Here is a 16,117-nt window from a genome sequence, read left to right as displayed (position 1 = left end):
TAAATTGGCATTTTTAAGTCTTGTTTCCACAGAGGCTGCACAGGAACAAAATTTCACTTAGTTGATGGGTGTAACCAAACAGTACACTGACAGGCAGAGGCATTCCTGGCGTTCCTTTTACTAGATAGAAATTGGGAACTAAAAACATGGAGGACACACTGGCTAAGCCATTGTTAGGGCAGAATTTTCTTGTGGGAACCATACATTAGACTATTTTAAATATTTTTTTATTTTATATGGTAACTATTGCCACAGGCTAACCTCAGTTATTTAAGTCTAAGCTTCTTTCCATAAATGTATGATGAATCCTACCTGGTATGTTTGGTAATCACATGAAAATATTAATTATGATTTCCTAAAGCATCTTCACCTAGTAAATAAAAACATTTCCATAAGAAAATAAAACTTGTTCTCTTATGTAGCATTATTCTCCTATTTAATATCTAACTTAATACCCATCGTCAAAGACTAGAGGGGCTGTTGAAGGAAGGCCTCAAGCTACAGGAAGGGGCAGTAGAGAGAAGAGGCAGAGGAAAATGGTGGTCGAGAGCACAGGCTCTGGGCAGGCCCATATTCATGCAATGGCCTTACCGCTTACAGATTCTGACCTTGGCCACGTTAGTGAGTCTGAGGCCTCTGTTTTCTCATGTTCAAAAACAGGGTAACAGTATTTTTTGAAGTTGTTTGAAAGATAAATGAGCTTTCTTATAGTGATAAGTCAGGGTCTACTTCATAATAAGTGTGATATCATTTTAACTGTTGTTATCATTAACATTATATTGTTATCAAGGGAAAGCGTAGTCCTTGAAGTCACAAAAGTCTGTATTGGCATCTCCTTTTTCTCAGTTCAGGAAGTTATCTGGCCTTGAATAAGCCATTAGGTATCTCTGCGTGGCCTTCTCATCAGTAAATGGAAGTGGTACCAACTACCACAGGGGTCATCATGAACATTAAATGATCTAAGTATGTAACATGTTCGGTGTAGCCCTGTGACATAGTCTTTGCCAGCAAATACTTGCCTTTTTTCCTGCTTTTAAGCTTTAGATTTCTTTACTTTCTAGTCGGGCCTTGAAAAGAGCATAGACCAGGCTGTGGAAGAGTGGAACATCGAGAAGGCTGAGGAACTCAGCAACCAGCTAGCTACTCGGGAGGTGAGTCAACTGTAGTATTTCCAGATTTTCTAAAATGAATGTACATTCTTTTTGTGACCATGAGTTTCATATTCAGGTATTTTCTTAGCTTTGTTTGCTTGTTTGTTTTTTAAGTAGACTCCACGCCCAGTGTGGAGCCCAGTGTGGGCCTTGAACCTCATGACTCTGAGATAAGACCCGAGTTGAGATCAAGAGTTGGATGCTTAACCAACTGAGTCACCTAGGTGCCCCTCAAATATTTGATTTTAGATTTTCCTTCCTGTCCATTTTCTTTCCTCTCATGCTGCCATTTATTTTGAAGTGCTGGGTTTTTATTTTTGTCTTTAATGTTTTAAAATTATTCTGGTCTAAAACTTATGGTGGAAATAATACATGATTGATATTCAGCCCTAGATTTCACCTAGTTCAGAGAGTTTTTGCCAGTTATGATTAAAAGACTAGCTTTTTTTTTTTCCATTTGCATCTTTAATTCGCTTTAACTCTCCCCGAAGGCAGCTGTGTGTTCTAATGTCATATCTCAAAGTTTTCCTTGCCCTCACTTCCCCAAGTGCCTTCTTGCTGCACATTCTAAACTTTCCCCAACCCTAAATAATTTTCAGCTTTTTAAAACTTATAGTCTAGAATATAAACTAATAAATATATTGAATATTCTTTTTCCAAGTACAAAGAACCTTCCAGAAGGTTCTCGCTTGCACCTTTCATGGGAGATATTTCTACATTCGCTGCTGGATGTCACTAGGCAAAGTCACACATTGAGTAAAGAGCTCATCTCAGCATATGTTGTGTTGTTGTGATTCTTTTTTGTCCTTTTTAGGGAAAGAGTTCTACCATAGCTTTCTTTTTTAGTGTATCCCTATGTTCTTCACCTTACTCTTAAACTACACTCCCTGGGGTTTAATTACCTAGAGAGCACCAGCAGTCACCTGTGCAAATGGCTGGCCACGTGCCCTGTTCTTTCTTACTCACCTCCAGGTGAGCATTTGTTTTAAATCGAGACTAATGACAAACTTAACTATTTTAGTAAATTCTTCTGTGGAAGAACCGTTTTGCTGTTCCATCTGCTAGTGACAAAAACCACTGTTGATTGCTGTTTGTTGGTTTGTTTCCTATTTTTGGGTGCTGGGCATAAGTATCTTGTAAGCTATATGTTTTTATGTAGGGAAATGAAGTTCAGAAGTGGGGCTTCAGGATTCAGAAGTCATCTTTTTTCCCACAAACCTTTAAGATCAGTTGACACAGTAAATACTTCTGTTTGTAACATGTCTATGTATTTGTGCTTATTTATTAAATGGCTAATCTTCAGGAAATTATGAGGGTTGGAGCTTGAGTTTAGGACTTAGGCAAGAAGCAGCATAAATGGCAGTTAGGGGACCTTTCAAAAAGTGATATTTTAAAAATTTAATGTTTACTTTTTCTTTGGAAGAGTCATTCTTCCCTTTTCAGCTTATGATATTTCTTATGCTTCGATATTTGCTCTCTTTCTTTTTTAAAGGAGCCATATTTTGATTTTATTGATTATAACATTCATTGGATATAATGGCATTTTATCACTCTGTTTTCAAATAGAATGATTTAGGCATTACATATTTTTAAAGATTTATTTATTTTTGCAAGAAAGAGCGCACATGTGTTCAGGTGTGCAAACACGGAGTGGGGGAGGGGGCAGAGGAAGAGGGAGAAAGAATCTTAAGCAGACCCTAAGATCATGACCTGAGCCTTAACTGAGTCGGACACTTAATGACTGTGCCATCCATGCACCCCTGTTACATTTTGATAAAATGAATTTGATAGTATGTTGAATGGTACCACAACCCCCATAGGATTTAAGTGTCATTTGGCAGTTATCATAGTGGCTTCTTTAGCTTGGTATATACCTGGCACTTACCTCTAAACATCAGCTTTGTGTTAAAGACCATCTTTAAAGTTCTGTTCAACAGTAGAGCACTTAATGTTTGTTGGTATGGTTTTGGTACCTGGAAATTATTTTTCCATAGAACTGTTGTTAGACGTAGTAGTTAAGTTTCTTGGGTAGCCTGCAAGTATATACAGTATAGCAAATTGTATCATTAGATCTCATCTTCAGATTTTGGGGAGTTGACCCTGAAATGTCAGAGAAGGATGGGGAGGGACATGCTTTGGAGCTTGGACGAGAGTCCAGTGGGGAGGGTAGATATGGCTGCAGGGATGGGGAGGAGTGGGCACAGTAGGGCGTATGATGGAGGGAGTGGCTGAAGGCATTGGTCGGCTTTCAGAATCTGAAAGGCACATAGGGCAGCAACACCAGTCATTAGTCTTGGTCACATCGTGTGGAAGCTGTTGGCAGCTTTCTCTGGATATCCACCTTATTTGGGTGAGAAGCAAAACTTTCTGGAGAACCGGTCCTTAAAGGCACCACTTAGGTCCATGTTGTGCCTCATGTTTGAGCAGGTGTCTCTTGAATCCCTTTAAAAATTGTGGGTATTTGTGACTGCTCTCCAGCAAATGCTGTACCATTAGCATGTGGCTGATCTCGGGATGACTGTGTAGTTCCAGTAAAGCTAAGGATAGAAGCATAGTAAAACCAGCAAGGCCTTAGGGTTTGGCTTCCTGATTGTTTTCAGAAACACTGTAGACTTCTTCGTCTTTACCTCTCCCCCATGGATCATAGGACTCAACAAACTGATGTCCCCATGTCATTGTTTGTCCATTCTTCCTTTTGGAAGACCTGAGAGTGGTGTATTTTGTAATCTCTACCAAATAACAGGCTGACTGTGACTCAGCCAGAGGCTCAAGGTCTGTAAGTTTTCTCAGATCTTGGCTTAGTAACAAGAAGGAATAAAGCAAGGCCTAGTCTGCAGCATTATAATGTGGGCTCCACATGACCCATGTATGGCTGGCTATTCTTCTTTTTGTCTTTTTCTGTTGGTTTTCACCCCCATCTGAGGCAAGGGGAATTCAGAGAGAAGCATTTACTTCACTGCAGCCTCTGTGTGTTTTCTAGGTAAGTTAGTAATGCTGAAATTTTAAGAGTTGCTTACATTTGACTTTTTTAAAAAAAAGTTTTATATTGAAATAATTTTGGACTTTCAGAAAGTTGCAAAGATTTTCTTTTTACCTTCACCTAGGTACCCAAGATGTTAACATTTAATATTTTCTTTGTCATTCATTCCAACTTATATACCTCATTTAGATTTGCAAATGTCTCACTGATTTCCTTTATAGAGGAAAGGATAGTTTCTTTTTCTAGGTCTAGGACATTTCATTTTGTTGTCACGTCTCTATTTTTCTTTAATCTGGAAAGTTCTTTAGTCTGTCTTTACTTCTCAGCACGGTAACATTTTTGAGCAATAGAGGCTAATTATTTTGTAGAATGCCTTTCAGTTTTGGTTTGTCTGCTATTTCCTCATGCATTTTTGGCAGGAATATCACAGAAATGATGCTGTGTTCTTCTCAATGCAAGATATCAGGAGGCACATGATTTCTGTTTGCCCCATTTATTGATGATGTTACTTTGAGCTTTTGATTAAGGCCAGGTTCTCCACATTATAATGTTACTGTTTTCCCATATGTAGTTAATAAGTATCTCCTGGAGAGATGGGAGATAATTTGAGACTAGGTAAATCTTCTGTCATTATACTTTAGCTACTAGTTTTAGCATCGACTGCTGATTCTTTTCCTGTTTGGGACAGTTACTGTGGTGGTGGTTGCCAAACTAGATTTTTAAAACATTATTAGATTGTACTTTTCATCTTTACCTGGCAAAGCAGACCTAAAATTTGTCTTAAATGAGATATTGAATTATGTAATCTTTTGCGTATTTATTAAATCTTGCAGTAAAACCTGGACAGTTGAGAACTGGATATAGTTTTTTAAATGAGGCACTGGGAGGGGATGGGGTCACCCTGGCCTTGTGCTCAGTAGCAGCCTCATGTGAGTCCCTCCTTAGCTGCTTCGTCAGGGATCATGCGTGAGCTTTCCTTCCTCTGCCGTTGGAAGCTGCGTGTCAGAATGTACAGAAGTAGCTCCTTACCAGCCTCAGAGATGCGTGTTTTCTTTCAGGATATTAGGTTTCTTTTTTTGTGTTTGGTTTTGTTATACTGCTCTTGTAGAAATGAGAATTGCATAGCACTGACTAGGTATTTTTTATTTTAAGAGTGTTATTTCCTATGACCTTTGTGATAAATGAGGTTGCTTCAGAAATAAAGGATATTTCCATCACTTGCAAGGATAATAAACCTTTTTCTCAAGTGTTTTGTTTTTTTAACTTCCATACAAATATAATGCCTGATTCTAGTAAAATAAATTAAACTTATTTAGGGTGGGCTTAAAGAATTCTGTTTAGGAGAAAAAATAAAATGTATTCTATTCTTTTCCTTGTGTAAATGGCAAAACATTTGGAAAGTGTTTGCTGTTCAGACACAGACTTTCGAAAGACACCGATGCTGTGTTCATTAAACACCCGTGAAGAATAACTAAAGTAATCAAGATGGAATTCTTGAATAAAGAGTTTAGTTTGAGATTTAATTTTTTCTATTTATCCCCTTGGTGCCAATCACCGTGGATATGAGAGATGGGATTTTGAGAAGTAAGTAATTGTGAGTTTGGGGCAGAAACCCTTTATGAATTAACTGTATAAGTGCATGGTAGGTGTCCTTTTGGAAATCAGGTATATTGGTTTTTAATCAGTTCCGTTTTCTTTTTTCAAGAAGCAGTGACTGGGACCTGCTGATAAAGCCCTTGCTCAGAGGCACAGATCCCAGAGTTCTTAAAGCCTTTTCCAACCGTAATAAGTGAAACTAATTTTTGATGTTTAACATTTTTAAGCCTGTGAAACCAATAGGGCAGCATCAATATTGAAAAAAAGGAAGCCAAAAGTAGGACTGTGCCTGCGAATGGGCCTTGAAAATTGTTCCTCAAAAAACAAAAACAAAAACAACCGTATGCCGTTTGTCCATGCGCTAGCATTGTGGCAGAGCAAATACGTATTTTCCAGAATCACATTCCCTTAAATTAACGATCACATCAAGGATGCATATTTTCTGGTTTGAGGGGACAGCTCAAATTCGTATGTTTGAAGCGTAGATTCTGCTGACATCTTTGGTTTTTGTCATGTAGTAATATAGTTGCCTTGGGACTGTCCCTCCTGTTGATTAAAACTTCTTTGTCATTAACAGTCTTGGAGGAGAGATAGTGGAATAATATACTTGGGTTTGTGTCAAAATGATGAAACTGTTCTGGTTTTAAAAGAAAGTTGTTTTTAAAAAAATATTATATCAGTTTTACATGCGCACAGAATATCTGAGCGTATTTGTGGCTTGTTAACCTAAGGCCTGGATTGGAAGTACATTGCATTCATTGATAGTGATCCTTAAAAATTCCATCCTTTGGTACTGGTCTTTCATGACATATTTTCTTTTTTATATTTCAAATTATACCAGTTAATAGAAATGAGTAGAGACATATATTTTAAAATTAAGTGCTAAAGCCTAGATTAAATTAAGTAGGCAACACTTAGGTTGAATGTCACATTTTGGAAAGAGAATTTTCTCTGGCGTTAGCCTGCTGTAGGTAAATGAGACCCCCTTGGTTTGGCAGCAGTGAGTTTCTGCTATGGAGTGGATCACGTCTCCGCTATCTAGATAGATTGCTCAGATTGATTTCTTTTATAACTGTACAGTGTCAGAGTAGAAATGAATGAGAGAGATTGTCTGTGAATTTTGTTTGAACTTTGTATAGCTAAAAGTCCTTAAAAATTACTTTTTCTGTAAATGACTCCAGTAGGATAGTGTTTGGCACCGAAACATAGGTAAAGTTCATAATGTTGAAATATGGGTAGTTTGTTAATATTTAAATAACAAAGATGGGAATGGCCTTTAAAAAAAGAAAAGCACTAATGTTTGAATTGAGTCGTGTTCTTTTCTAGTTAAATAAACAGAATGCTCTCTGATTTGGGGAGATCATTAATTTGTAGCCTGAGCTCTGTTTCTAGAGCAATTTCCTAAAAAAATCTGAAGGCATTCTCATCGAAGAGGGGCAAATATACATTGGAGGAGATCGTTACTGCATTTTAGGTTCCCGTCTAAGAAGGGGTCCTTTCTCAGAGATGCCGTGAATGCTCCTGCAATTGCTGTCGCGTTCAGAATTTTTCCAGTGCGCTGCATTGTTTGGCTTTAGTTTCTCTGAGAGGACTCTGGCTACAGTTTACTCTTTTCATCTTGGGTTTTAGTTTTATGTTGATGTACATGTGGTGCTGTCTTAATGGAATAAGAACTTGAATCGCCCCACTCTCCCCAGATAATGCGGTTTTGGCAGATTTACCTGTCAGAGTACCTGGAACATTATCATGCGTAGCATTCAGAATTGATGTATTTGTTTAAATTGTTGAAATAAAGATTCTGTCAAACTTGGTAAGTTTAAAGTTACTTTTTGTCAGTGCTATTTTCAAAGCTCTAATTGTTTGTATTACATACAAAAAAAAAAAAGCTGAATTGAAAAATATATTACAATGAAGCAAATCTTGACATTCTGAGCTCTTTTAGGCTATAATCCAGAGAGCAAAATTATTTTCTTTTCATTTTCGTGAATACTTTTTTTGGGTAGAAATATCTTAACAACCATGTTTCCAAAGGTAAAACAGTTCATTCAGATACGAAACTGAATGTACATTCCAGTTAGCTATTGTAAGAATTTATCATTGGAATGTGTGACTCTAAGAAAGATGGTACATACTCTGTTTTCTTAATTATTGTAATCTCTTACCACTAAAGATTGGGTATACAAAATATAATGCATTAAATATTATATATATAGAGAGAGAGACTCTAAAATATCCATTTCAAGGAAGGATATTATTTTTGTTGCTAATAACAGAAGGTGTAGGTGAAGAATACATTATTTCATACAAATACATCTAAATGTCTGCCAAGTATTTTTTGTGTCTGTCTTTGAAATGTTACTGCCCTGCCTTCTGTCCTTTACTTTTTCTTTGGGTTTCTTTTTGTTTGTTTCCTATTTCCAGTTAGGAGAGTTTAGAACCATTTTCTTTGTGGTGTGTTTCCCTGATACGCAGCGGAAAGGCATCTAGGACACTGGGGAGAGAAAAGCCCTCTCGGAACGGCCTTCTGCTGGCCGCGGTGTGCTCAGCCACCTGGGGAGGCTGGGCCTTCTCTGCTGTGGGGGCTGTGTGTCTGGTAAGGATCATCTAGAACTGACTGACTTTCATTAACTTTGGTCATTTCTCAGTGGTTTCTTAATTTAAGTGTTCTTCTGTCTATCATTCCATACTCTGAGCATAGTCCGGGGGGCTTTTTAAATGGTGATTTTAATTCTTTGAAGCCTTGTTCTTCTTAGTCTTAGAAGTAATTTCAGTAATTTCATATAGATGAACAGTTAGCGGACTGTATGGGAAATAAGCTGTGCCTCTCCTGGTAAGGGAAGGTCTAGCTGTTTGAATTCCTTTACATTGAGTTTAAAGACATATTCATTCCCATAAAAAATTGTGTATAGCCTTGAAGTTGGAGCATATTAATATAAGAAAAATAAAAATGGGGCCGAGTGATAGGTTTTCCTCTCAGGTTTTTAGGTGTGCCTGCTTAGATCTCCTTGCGTTGAGGATGTCTTCTTTTAACCTTTTCTGTATGATTGGGTGATCACCTAGAATGGTGTTCCTTATGCTCTCTTTTAATTATGTTTATCTGTGCTTTAACAAATCTTAAGAAAAGATTTCAGATGTTACAAGTCTAATTAAAGAGACAGACAAAGCACAGTTTATACTGTAGATTTTTTCTGCAGTTCAATTAATCAGCATGTTTTCTCTTTTAATTAAAACCATTTTAGTAAATTAAAGCCCACAGCAAAACACATATATAATTTGTTTGTAATTAGCTCTTAATTGGTGGTAGTTGAAGCTTAGCACCCTTGGTTTCTTTCTTCATGATTGCCATTTTATTAGCAGCCAGTCATTAATTAATCTTTTTCTAATTAGCTTATAAAACTGTTGATGGCACATTATTGTAAATGTGATTTTAAGTTCAAAGCTTGTTAATAAGCTTTCTTACTTAGAAGAACAGAGATAAAGAAATTGCTGAAAACAGTACTACAGTTCTTTAAAAAAAAAACTGTCTTTCTTATGGGGGCTGTGTAAAGCATCTAACAGCTTATGGTTAATTTTTTAATGCTTTTTTTCCCTTATGAATGGGATAAGTTGCTTGAATATAAATGTCTATATCCAGGACTAATTTCAACAGTATAACATCTTTTCGCTCTCCTTTGGATTACTGTAATCTACATATAATTTGAAGCCTTAATAGTCATCATTAAAACAGGTGTTATATAAACTATTTCACTGTGAAATCAAAGTTGAGTTGAGGAAGCAAAGTATATCTTCTTTACACCTCATGGACCAAACACATACTATTTCTATAAATTGCAGATGAATCATATATGAGTGTGTATATGTGTACACACGTACTCCCGGTATATATGATATGGCTAAATATAAATATCTTTGTGATGTGTTTGAAAAATAGAATTTGGTGGCTTATGCTTGGAAGTATAAAAACTACTTGGCTCTAACTCCTAGACAGTTGAGGGTATAAAAATAAGTAATAGGTGTTTCTACAATTGAACACATACAGATAGGTGTAGCACACAAACGTGTAAACCCGTGCGTGCACATTTTAAGATGACAGTGAAATTAGTTTGTTTGTGTAACAGAAGACGACTTGATGTAGAAGGTGACTGGAGAGCGCGTGGCCTGTTTGCAGACATCACAGCTTTGGCATCTCAGGTGTGACCACGGAGAGGACCCAGTCCCAGTGCAGACACCCCAGATTTACTACAACATGTCGCCACATTACATTGTAGTTTGAGTGAAGCCACATCATATTGTTTGTTGAAATTTACCACTGATTTCCCAAAACTCCTTAGCTGCGTGGTGTTCTGAGCCATTTATCAATATTAGCGCAGAGTTTTGAAAGTTGTAAAAAACAAGAAGCGTCATCAGTCACTGGAAGAGCTTTTTCTTATTTGCTTTTTGAACTTTCCATGTTATTTCAACTTTGGCTATTTCTGTGCTTGTTTTTATGAAGGCATTTTATGATGCCATGCAAGAGACACTAGAAAGGGATAGCTGACAAGGAAAAAATTAAAAATTGGATAAAAAGTAAATGAATAATGTCATATTACCAAAAAGATGAGAGGCTAATTTGTGCCGACTTTTTGCTAATTTTGTTCAAGCCTCAAAATGAGGAGCTGTCACCCGTTCTGTGTAGCACTGATGACAGTGCCAATGATCCATGAAATAAGCTGCCGCTGGCTTTGTTCTGATAAGAATGAACAAATCTGCACAATGTTCGGCTCCCAGAATCTCATTTTCATACTTGCATGCAGGCTAAAAGAAATAAGCTGTTTGCAGGCTTGATTAATCAGACATTGGAGGGGTTTTTGTCTCTTTGATCTCTTTCGTCTCCTAGGTAACTTGCTTGACATTAATGTTGAGCTTGAGTAAAGACAATCAGGAATTGTCGACCAAACTGATATAAAAATTAAAGACCTTAACACTTTAAGTACTCCAGTAATGGTTCCGCTTTACTTCAGAAAACATCTGTTTTCATTTAATTAAAGAACAAAAGAGAATGGCATAAATATTTTTCATAGAGACCTATTATTCCATAAAAAGTTAAAGTATGATAATTGGTATTTTTAAATAAGTGCCTTGAAAGTGTTCAAAAGGGAAGAAAACTTCATAAATCTGTTACGAGCTAGTAATTTTGAGATGAGTAAAATATTTTATGAAATGGATAAGAAGTTTACAGTTACACTAGATGAAGCTGTTTGAATCAGATGCCTCAAATGATTATCAGCAAACTTTGGAATGGCACAGGTTTAGCCGGAAAAACCAACTTGATTTTGAAAGTTTGTCTTTTAAAAATCTCTACTATGTTACAAGATGCTCCATTATGTCTGTTTTACAACCCAATATGATTTACACATGCTAAACCTGTAAAATTGAAAGGAATTAAAAAAATGTCACCGTGCATTTGCTTGAGGTTATGCAGACGCTTTTACAAATCTTCCAAGTGGCTGTAAAGATGAATGCCCCAAGGGTCCAGCCAGGGCCCTGCTTTTCCAACCAGCTAAAGCCCTTATCTTAAATCCAAGCAAAGTACCATTAATCTTTTTGAAAGACCTTTTATGGCTTTTAATATATCCCAAATTAGAACATTTTACACCCTTGGTTCCTGAAATATGGTGATAAAAAGCCTTTAGAGCTTAATTTTCCTTACCGCTTGCTCTGACCAATTTGCAGTTCTTTGTGATAATGTTTAGACACCTTAATTAAAATGCAGCAAAATATTGGATGTTCTATATGGAAAATGCTGATACTTTGGCTACACATACAAGAAATTCTGTATATATTTTTATTCATTTAAAACATTTTCTTTCCACACTGGGTTGCTGTAGTTATCTGATGACCCAAAACATTTTTTTTTTTTTAAATATGAAAACCATTGACCAAGCTTTTGTGATGTTTACTTTGGGCATGAAGATGCATTTTTCTTTTTACAGAAGTGAAAGGGGGATTCTTGTTGGCCTATATTATTTATAATACTGAAACATAGCACGATATTCTTTTATCTTCGGGAGCTCGGGTTAGTCATCTTGCCTGGGAAAATGAGTTTCTTCTCAACTGTCTCTTCCATAGAAGATCTTATTATCCTTTCATATTTCCAAATATTTCTGTTCTTTTTTCTTTCTCCCTAGGAATAAGTGAAACACATTTTAAGCATGTGAAGGACACAAAATTGATAGGACTTTTCATCATCATTACAAGTTAAGAGATTCTTTCTGTAAAATACATAAACGAGGCTTGTTGAATGTTTATCAGTTGAAGAATATTTCATTTAACCTAACCCAAGGCAAAATATAGTTGGAAAATATACCTTTTATACAGACAGGTCTGTTTGGAAGTATTACCTGTATTCCTGGACATTTATTATTATCTACTTAGTCCACAGAAATGATGGAGCCCTCTCATGTAAATATGTGTCTTATACATTTTAATGAATTATTTTTAATAAATTTATATATGCCTTATGAAATATATGCTCTAAATCCTTACTGTGATGCTGATTGTGCTGGTCTGGCCTAAACGTTGCCAGAAAACTAAAAGCTTTTACTTTCTTAGGGTGTGTGACCATGTTGAGATGATGAGTCCCATTTAAATCAAACACATTGAGGTATCACTCTTCGGCTTATCCATCCCCAATCCAAAAAACCCGTGTTGGGAAATTTCAGTAAGTCAAAAATACAAGCTACATGTAAATTTACAACAGTTTTAGAAAATAATTTTTTCACATGCTTAATGGTACATGGCAGATATGGTTCAGACCATTTTTGCTTTATCCTCCAAGTATATTCTCAATTTAAATATAAGATAAACTTGCCAAATGGGACTTTTGTTGGGAGGTAGACTTGGCAAAACTGTATCATATATCAAATTTGCATTTGATACATAATACATAGGAATATAGCTAAATAGAAAAACACAGAGTTCTACATTTTACCTTTTGGAGGGTGGGGGCAGGGAAGTTGCTAAATATTTTGCAGGGCTGTGGAGAGACAAGGCGTGCATCTTCACACAGGTAGCAAGCTGGGTTTTAGGACAGTGGACAGTTTATTGGGTGCATCTGCTGCTCCCCTGGGAGCCCGCAGCCCCCACGTTCCTAGCCGCTTTACTTTAGGTGGAACTGTGTGACTAGTTGTGAGCAGAGGACTGTGGGCAGAAACGATGTGTGTCGCTTCTGGACGAAAGCCTTTAAGAACCAACGTGAGACCCTCCACATCCTTCTCTTCTTCCGCACCAAACTGGAAAGTCATGCACTGAGATGCTGGTGTCACGAGGTGGAGGAGCGCCCAGCCATGCCATGGCTGACTAGAAGGGACAGATGGAGAGTTTCTCTGGTGGAATCCATCTTCGTGATTAATAGCCACCGCGTCTTTCGGGCTGTATTTTCTCCTCAGGTGGTGCTGCTGTTAAGCCCTTTGATTTGTAGCCTTTTCTTAGTTGACTTATCTGAACTTTTCTATGATGAAGAACTGGAAATAAAAGGCAACCAGGGGAAGGAGACCAGTATTGAAAGAGTCAAACAGTTCACATCACTGGCAGTCCCTTCTGCCTAGGCCCCCAGTGTGAAGATCAGCTTTTTTTGTTCAGTGCTGTACCTCTAGCGCCTAGAACAATGCCTGGCCAAACAGTGCGTTTGGGCCCTCATGATAGTTGTTGAATGAATGTTGTCTTGTGAAAAAAAGACGATGAAGGTTGCGATGCTGGTCATATCGGTGTGAATTTGGGGACTCCGAAGTTAGTCTTTCTAAAGTGCTCTCCTAAGTCGCAGTGGATCCTTCTCTGGTCAGTGGTTTTCCTGTGGGTGTTGACCAGTTCAGCACTCTGGTTTGGTTGTCGGGTTGCTTCCATTCTTCATGTATATTCTTACCTGGACTAGAAAATGAAATCGATGTGTGCTGTCCTTCATCAACTCTAAGCAGTGCTCGATTCCTACTTGTTCGTTTCATCCTAAAGGAAACTGTTCTCCAGAATAAGCTAAAAGAAGTGTCAAGCGTGTCAAACCTCACTTTCCTAAATTGGCTTCTCATACACGTGCTCTTAACCCACCCACGATGCCTCACTGTTGGCCCGCAGGCCCCTAAAGCTCGGGCTTTACCACCTGGGCCTGACAGTGGCTTCTTTCTTGTCTTCCCATCTGTTGTCCACTCATACGCATTTGAGTGAGTCCAGGGACAAAAAGGGAGATTTTCAGCCTTTGTTGTTCAACCTGGGTGCTTAACAGATATTTTTATTTTTGAGCTATCCATGTAGGCAGGCATTTTGGAAAATCAGAGCCACTACAACAAGAAGATCACCCCCCTTGTCCCGGAGGTACTTGCTGAGCAAGTTCAGCAGCCAGAGAGCTGTGTAGAGTAGAGTATGCAAACTGTATGTAGGTTATGGCATAGAGGCTAAAGGGCTGGAGAAGTACAGAAAGGAAGACTGTTTCAGGTTGATTTAGAGAAGAATGCAGAGGGGTGGGGTGGGGGGCGGGCTAGGGTGGGTCGGAGGCTTTGTTTTAATGGGACCTTACAGGACTGGTGCAGATGGGTGTCAGGCCAAGAAGGAACAGAGGGGCCCACAAAGGGAACACTTAGGTGCTCTGGTCCTCAGGCCCGGCCTTCTCGCCTCTTAGCACCCCCTATATTCTGTTTTCTATCAGTGAATTAAAAGCTGTCGCCCATCATACCAAGTGCGTTTATGAAGCAGTAATTAGCTTTCCCATGTTTTATTAATCACATCTATGACTGCCAATCAGAGCTTCTGATCAGCATGAGATAACTGATGTGACCATACTGAGTTGCTATAATTCTAGCCCAGAGCAAGGAAACTTGATGTCTCTGTCAGTCTGCGCAGCCTTATCAGGGGTAAATTCCTGTTTGGCCTACTGAAATGCTGGAATAGCTTGAAGATCTTCATCATATCCTTGTGGACCCTCGAGGGCCCTCGGTTTGGGAAGGATTTCCATCCAGGAGACTGGTCTAACCAGGGTATAGGGTCTGCGGGAGGTAAGGGAATACGGGCCTCCTCCGTGCATTCCGTGACTTCGCTTCTTCAAGGGAACCTGAGCATAAGAATTTCTAATTTGTAGCTACGGCTTTCATACCCATAAGTTCTCAAGTATTTGTCTGACTGTCATTCTTGTATTAGCTGGAATTTTTTTTTCACTTTTTTTGTTTTCTCCTTTGTAATTCATAGCTTGGTGTAAAAATTGCTAAGGCGGTTGCCTGCCACAACTTTGTAAAAGCCAAAAAGGATGCTGAAAATTCACAGGTTGCCCGAAAAAAGAAGAAACTTGCATGGGGGTAAGTTTGTTTTAAGACTTAGTAGTAATTCTAATAACTTCATAGGAATTACAGAAATCCTGGAATACATCATATGAGTCCAGTTTGTGTGTGATTGTTACTCATTTTATTCTTTGTATCTTTGCTGCATATTTATCATACTGTAAATATGGAGGCATTTCTTTATCCTTTTTGATACTTACTTTGTGTGGAAATGTTTCATTTTACTGTGGCACTTAGAAAGCATGTTTAAGAAAGCATTTCAAAAATAAATTGAGATTTCTATGTTCTTTATTTTAGGTTTGAAGCAAAGAAGAGATGGGAAACCAAGAGCAACATGGGATATATGTAGCTTGCCACAATTCCTCAAGACGTTGGAGTCTTGACTTGGGTTTTTGCTTGAGTCTCCAACTGCTCAATTTACTGAAAAGATTTTCCTGCTTATGTTAACTATGTCGGGAAACTGGTAGAAATTGGAAAAATAAGCATAAAATTTGGGAGTTGATTATTAAATCTTTTCAAGTCTTTCTAAAGAGTTGATTAGATTGAAGTGAATGAGATGGAGCATTCTGTTGTTTGTACAAGAAATGTCCGCGTATGTAGCAGGAAAAAGGATAGGACTTTGTGTGTTTATTTATTTATTTACTGAACCTGAACCCTCCAGTATAAAATCAGTTGTACTTTTCATTCATCTGGTGTAGCGTACCCACTGAGCTCTTTCTTCTTTCTTATCTATATCCAGTGTAACTGCACTTATTCTGGAATCGTGTTTTTAAGATTGGCGTTTGTTTATAATGGATTAGTCATAAGTGCAAGAAAGTCTCAGTTTATACTGTCTTTATAAATGACTTTAATTATATTAATGTTATAAAAGTAATTACTGGTTCTTTATTGGAAGCAGTAGAATTGATATTTCATAGTCAAATAATGAAAGCAACTGATTAATTTTTATATACCTTCAGATAAAATATTAATAATTTTTAAAAGGTCAGAATGTAGTATTTGGACAATGATTCATCTTTGCCTGGAAATGTCTTCCTGAATATCTCTTTCAGCCTTACCATTCCTTAAATTATGAGATGGTTCTTAGAAGA

At 37.6% G+C, this 16,117-nt stretch overlaps 1 protein-coding gene across 3 annotated transcripts in view; it reads left to right on the top strand.

Annotated features, from left to right (window-relative positions):
• FAM204A (family with sequence similarity 204 member A) overlaps window positions 1-15,556 on the top strand; it is a 31,550-nt gene extending 15,994 nt beyond the window's left edge. For all 3 annotated transcript variants that reach the window (XM_032312906.1, XM_032312905.1, XM_032312907.1), the window contains exons 6-8: window positions 1,062-1,151; window positions 14,938-15,044; window positions 15,324-15,556. In XM_032312906.1, the coding sequence (XP_032168797.1) occupies window positions 1,062-1,151; window positions 14,938-15,044; window positions 15,324-15,375 (249 nt within the window). In that variant the 3' untranslated portion in view covers window positions 15,376-15,556. The remainder of the gene's footprint in view (window positions 1-1,061; window positions 1,152-14,937; window positions 15,045-15,323) is intronic.
• The last annotated feature ends 561 nt before the right edge of the window (window positions 15,557-16,117 follow it).

The sequence above is a fragment of the Mustela erminea genome, chromosome 14 (assembly GCF_009829155.1).
Source record: "Mustela erminea isolate mMusErm1 chromosome 14, mMusErm1.Pri, whole genome shotgun sequence".
Classification (NCBI taxonomy): domain Eukaryota; kingdom Metazoa; phylum Chordata; class Mammalia; order Carnivora; family Mustelidae; genus Mustela; species Mustela erminea.
This window is presented reverse-complemented; position numbering and strand designations above follow the sequence as displayed.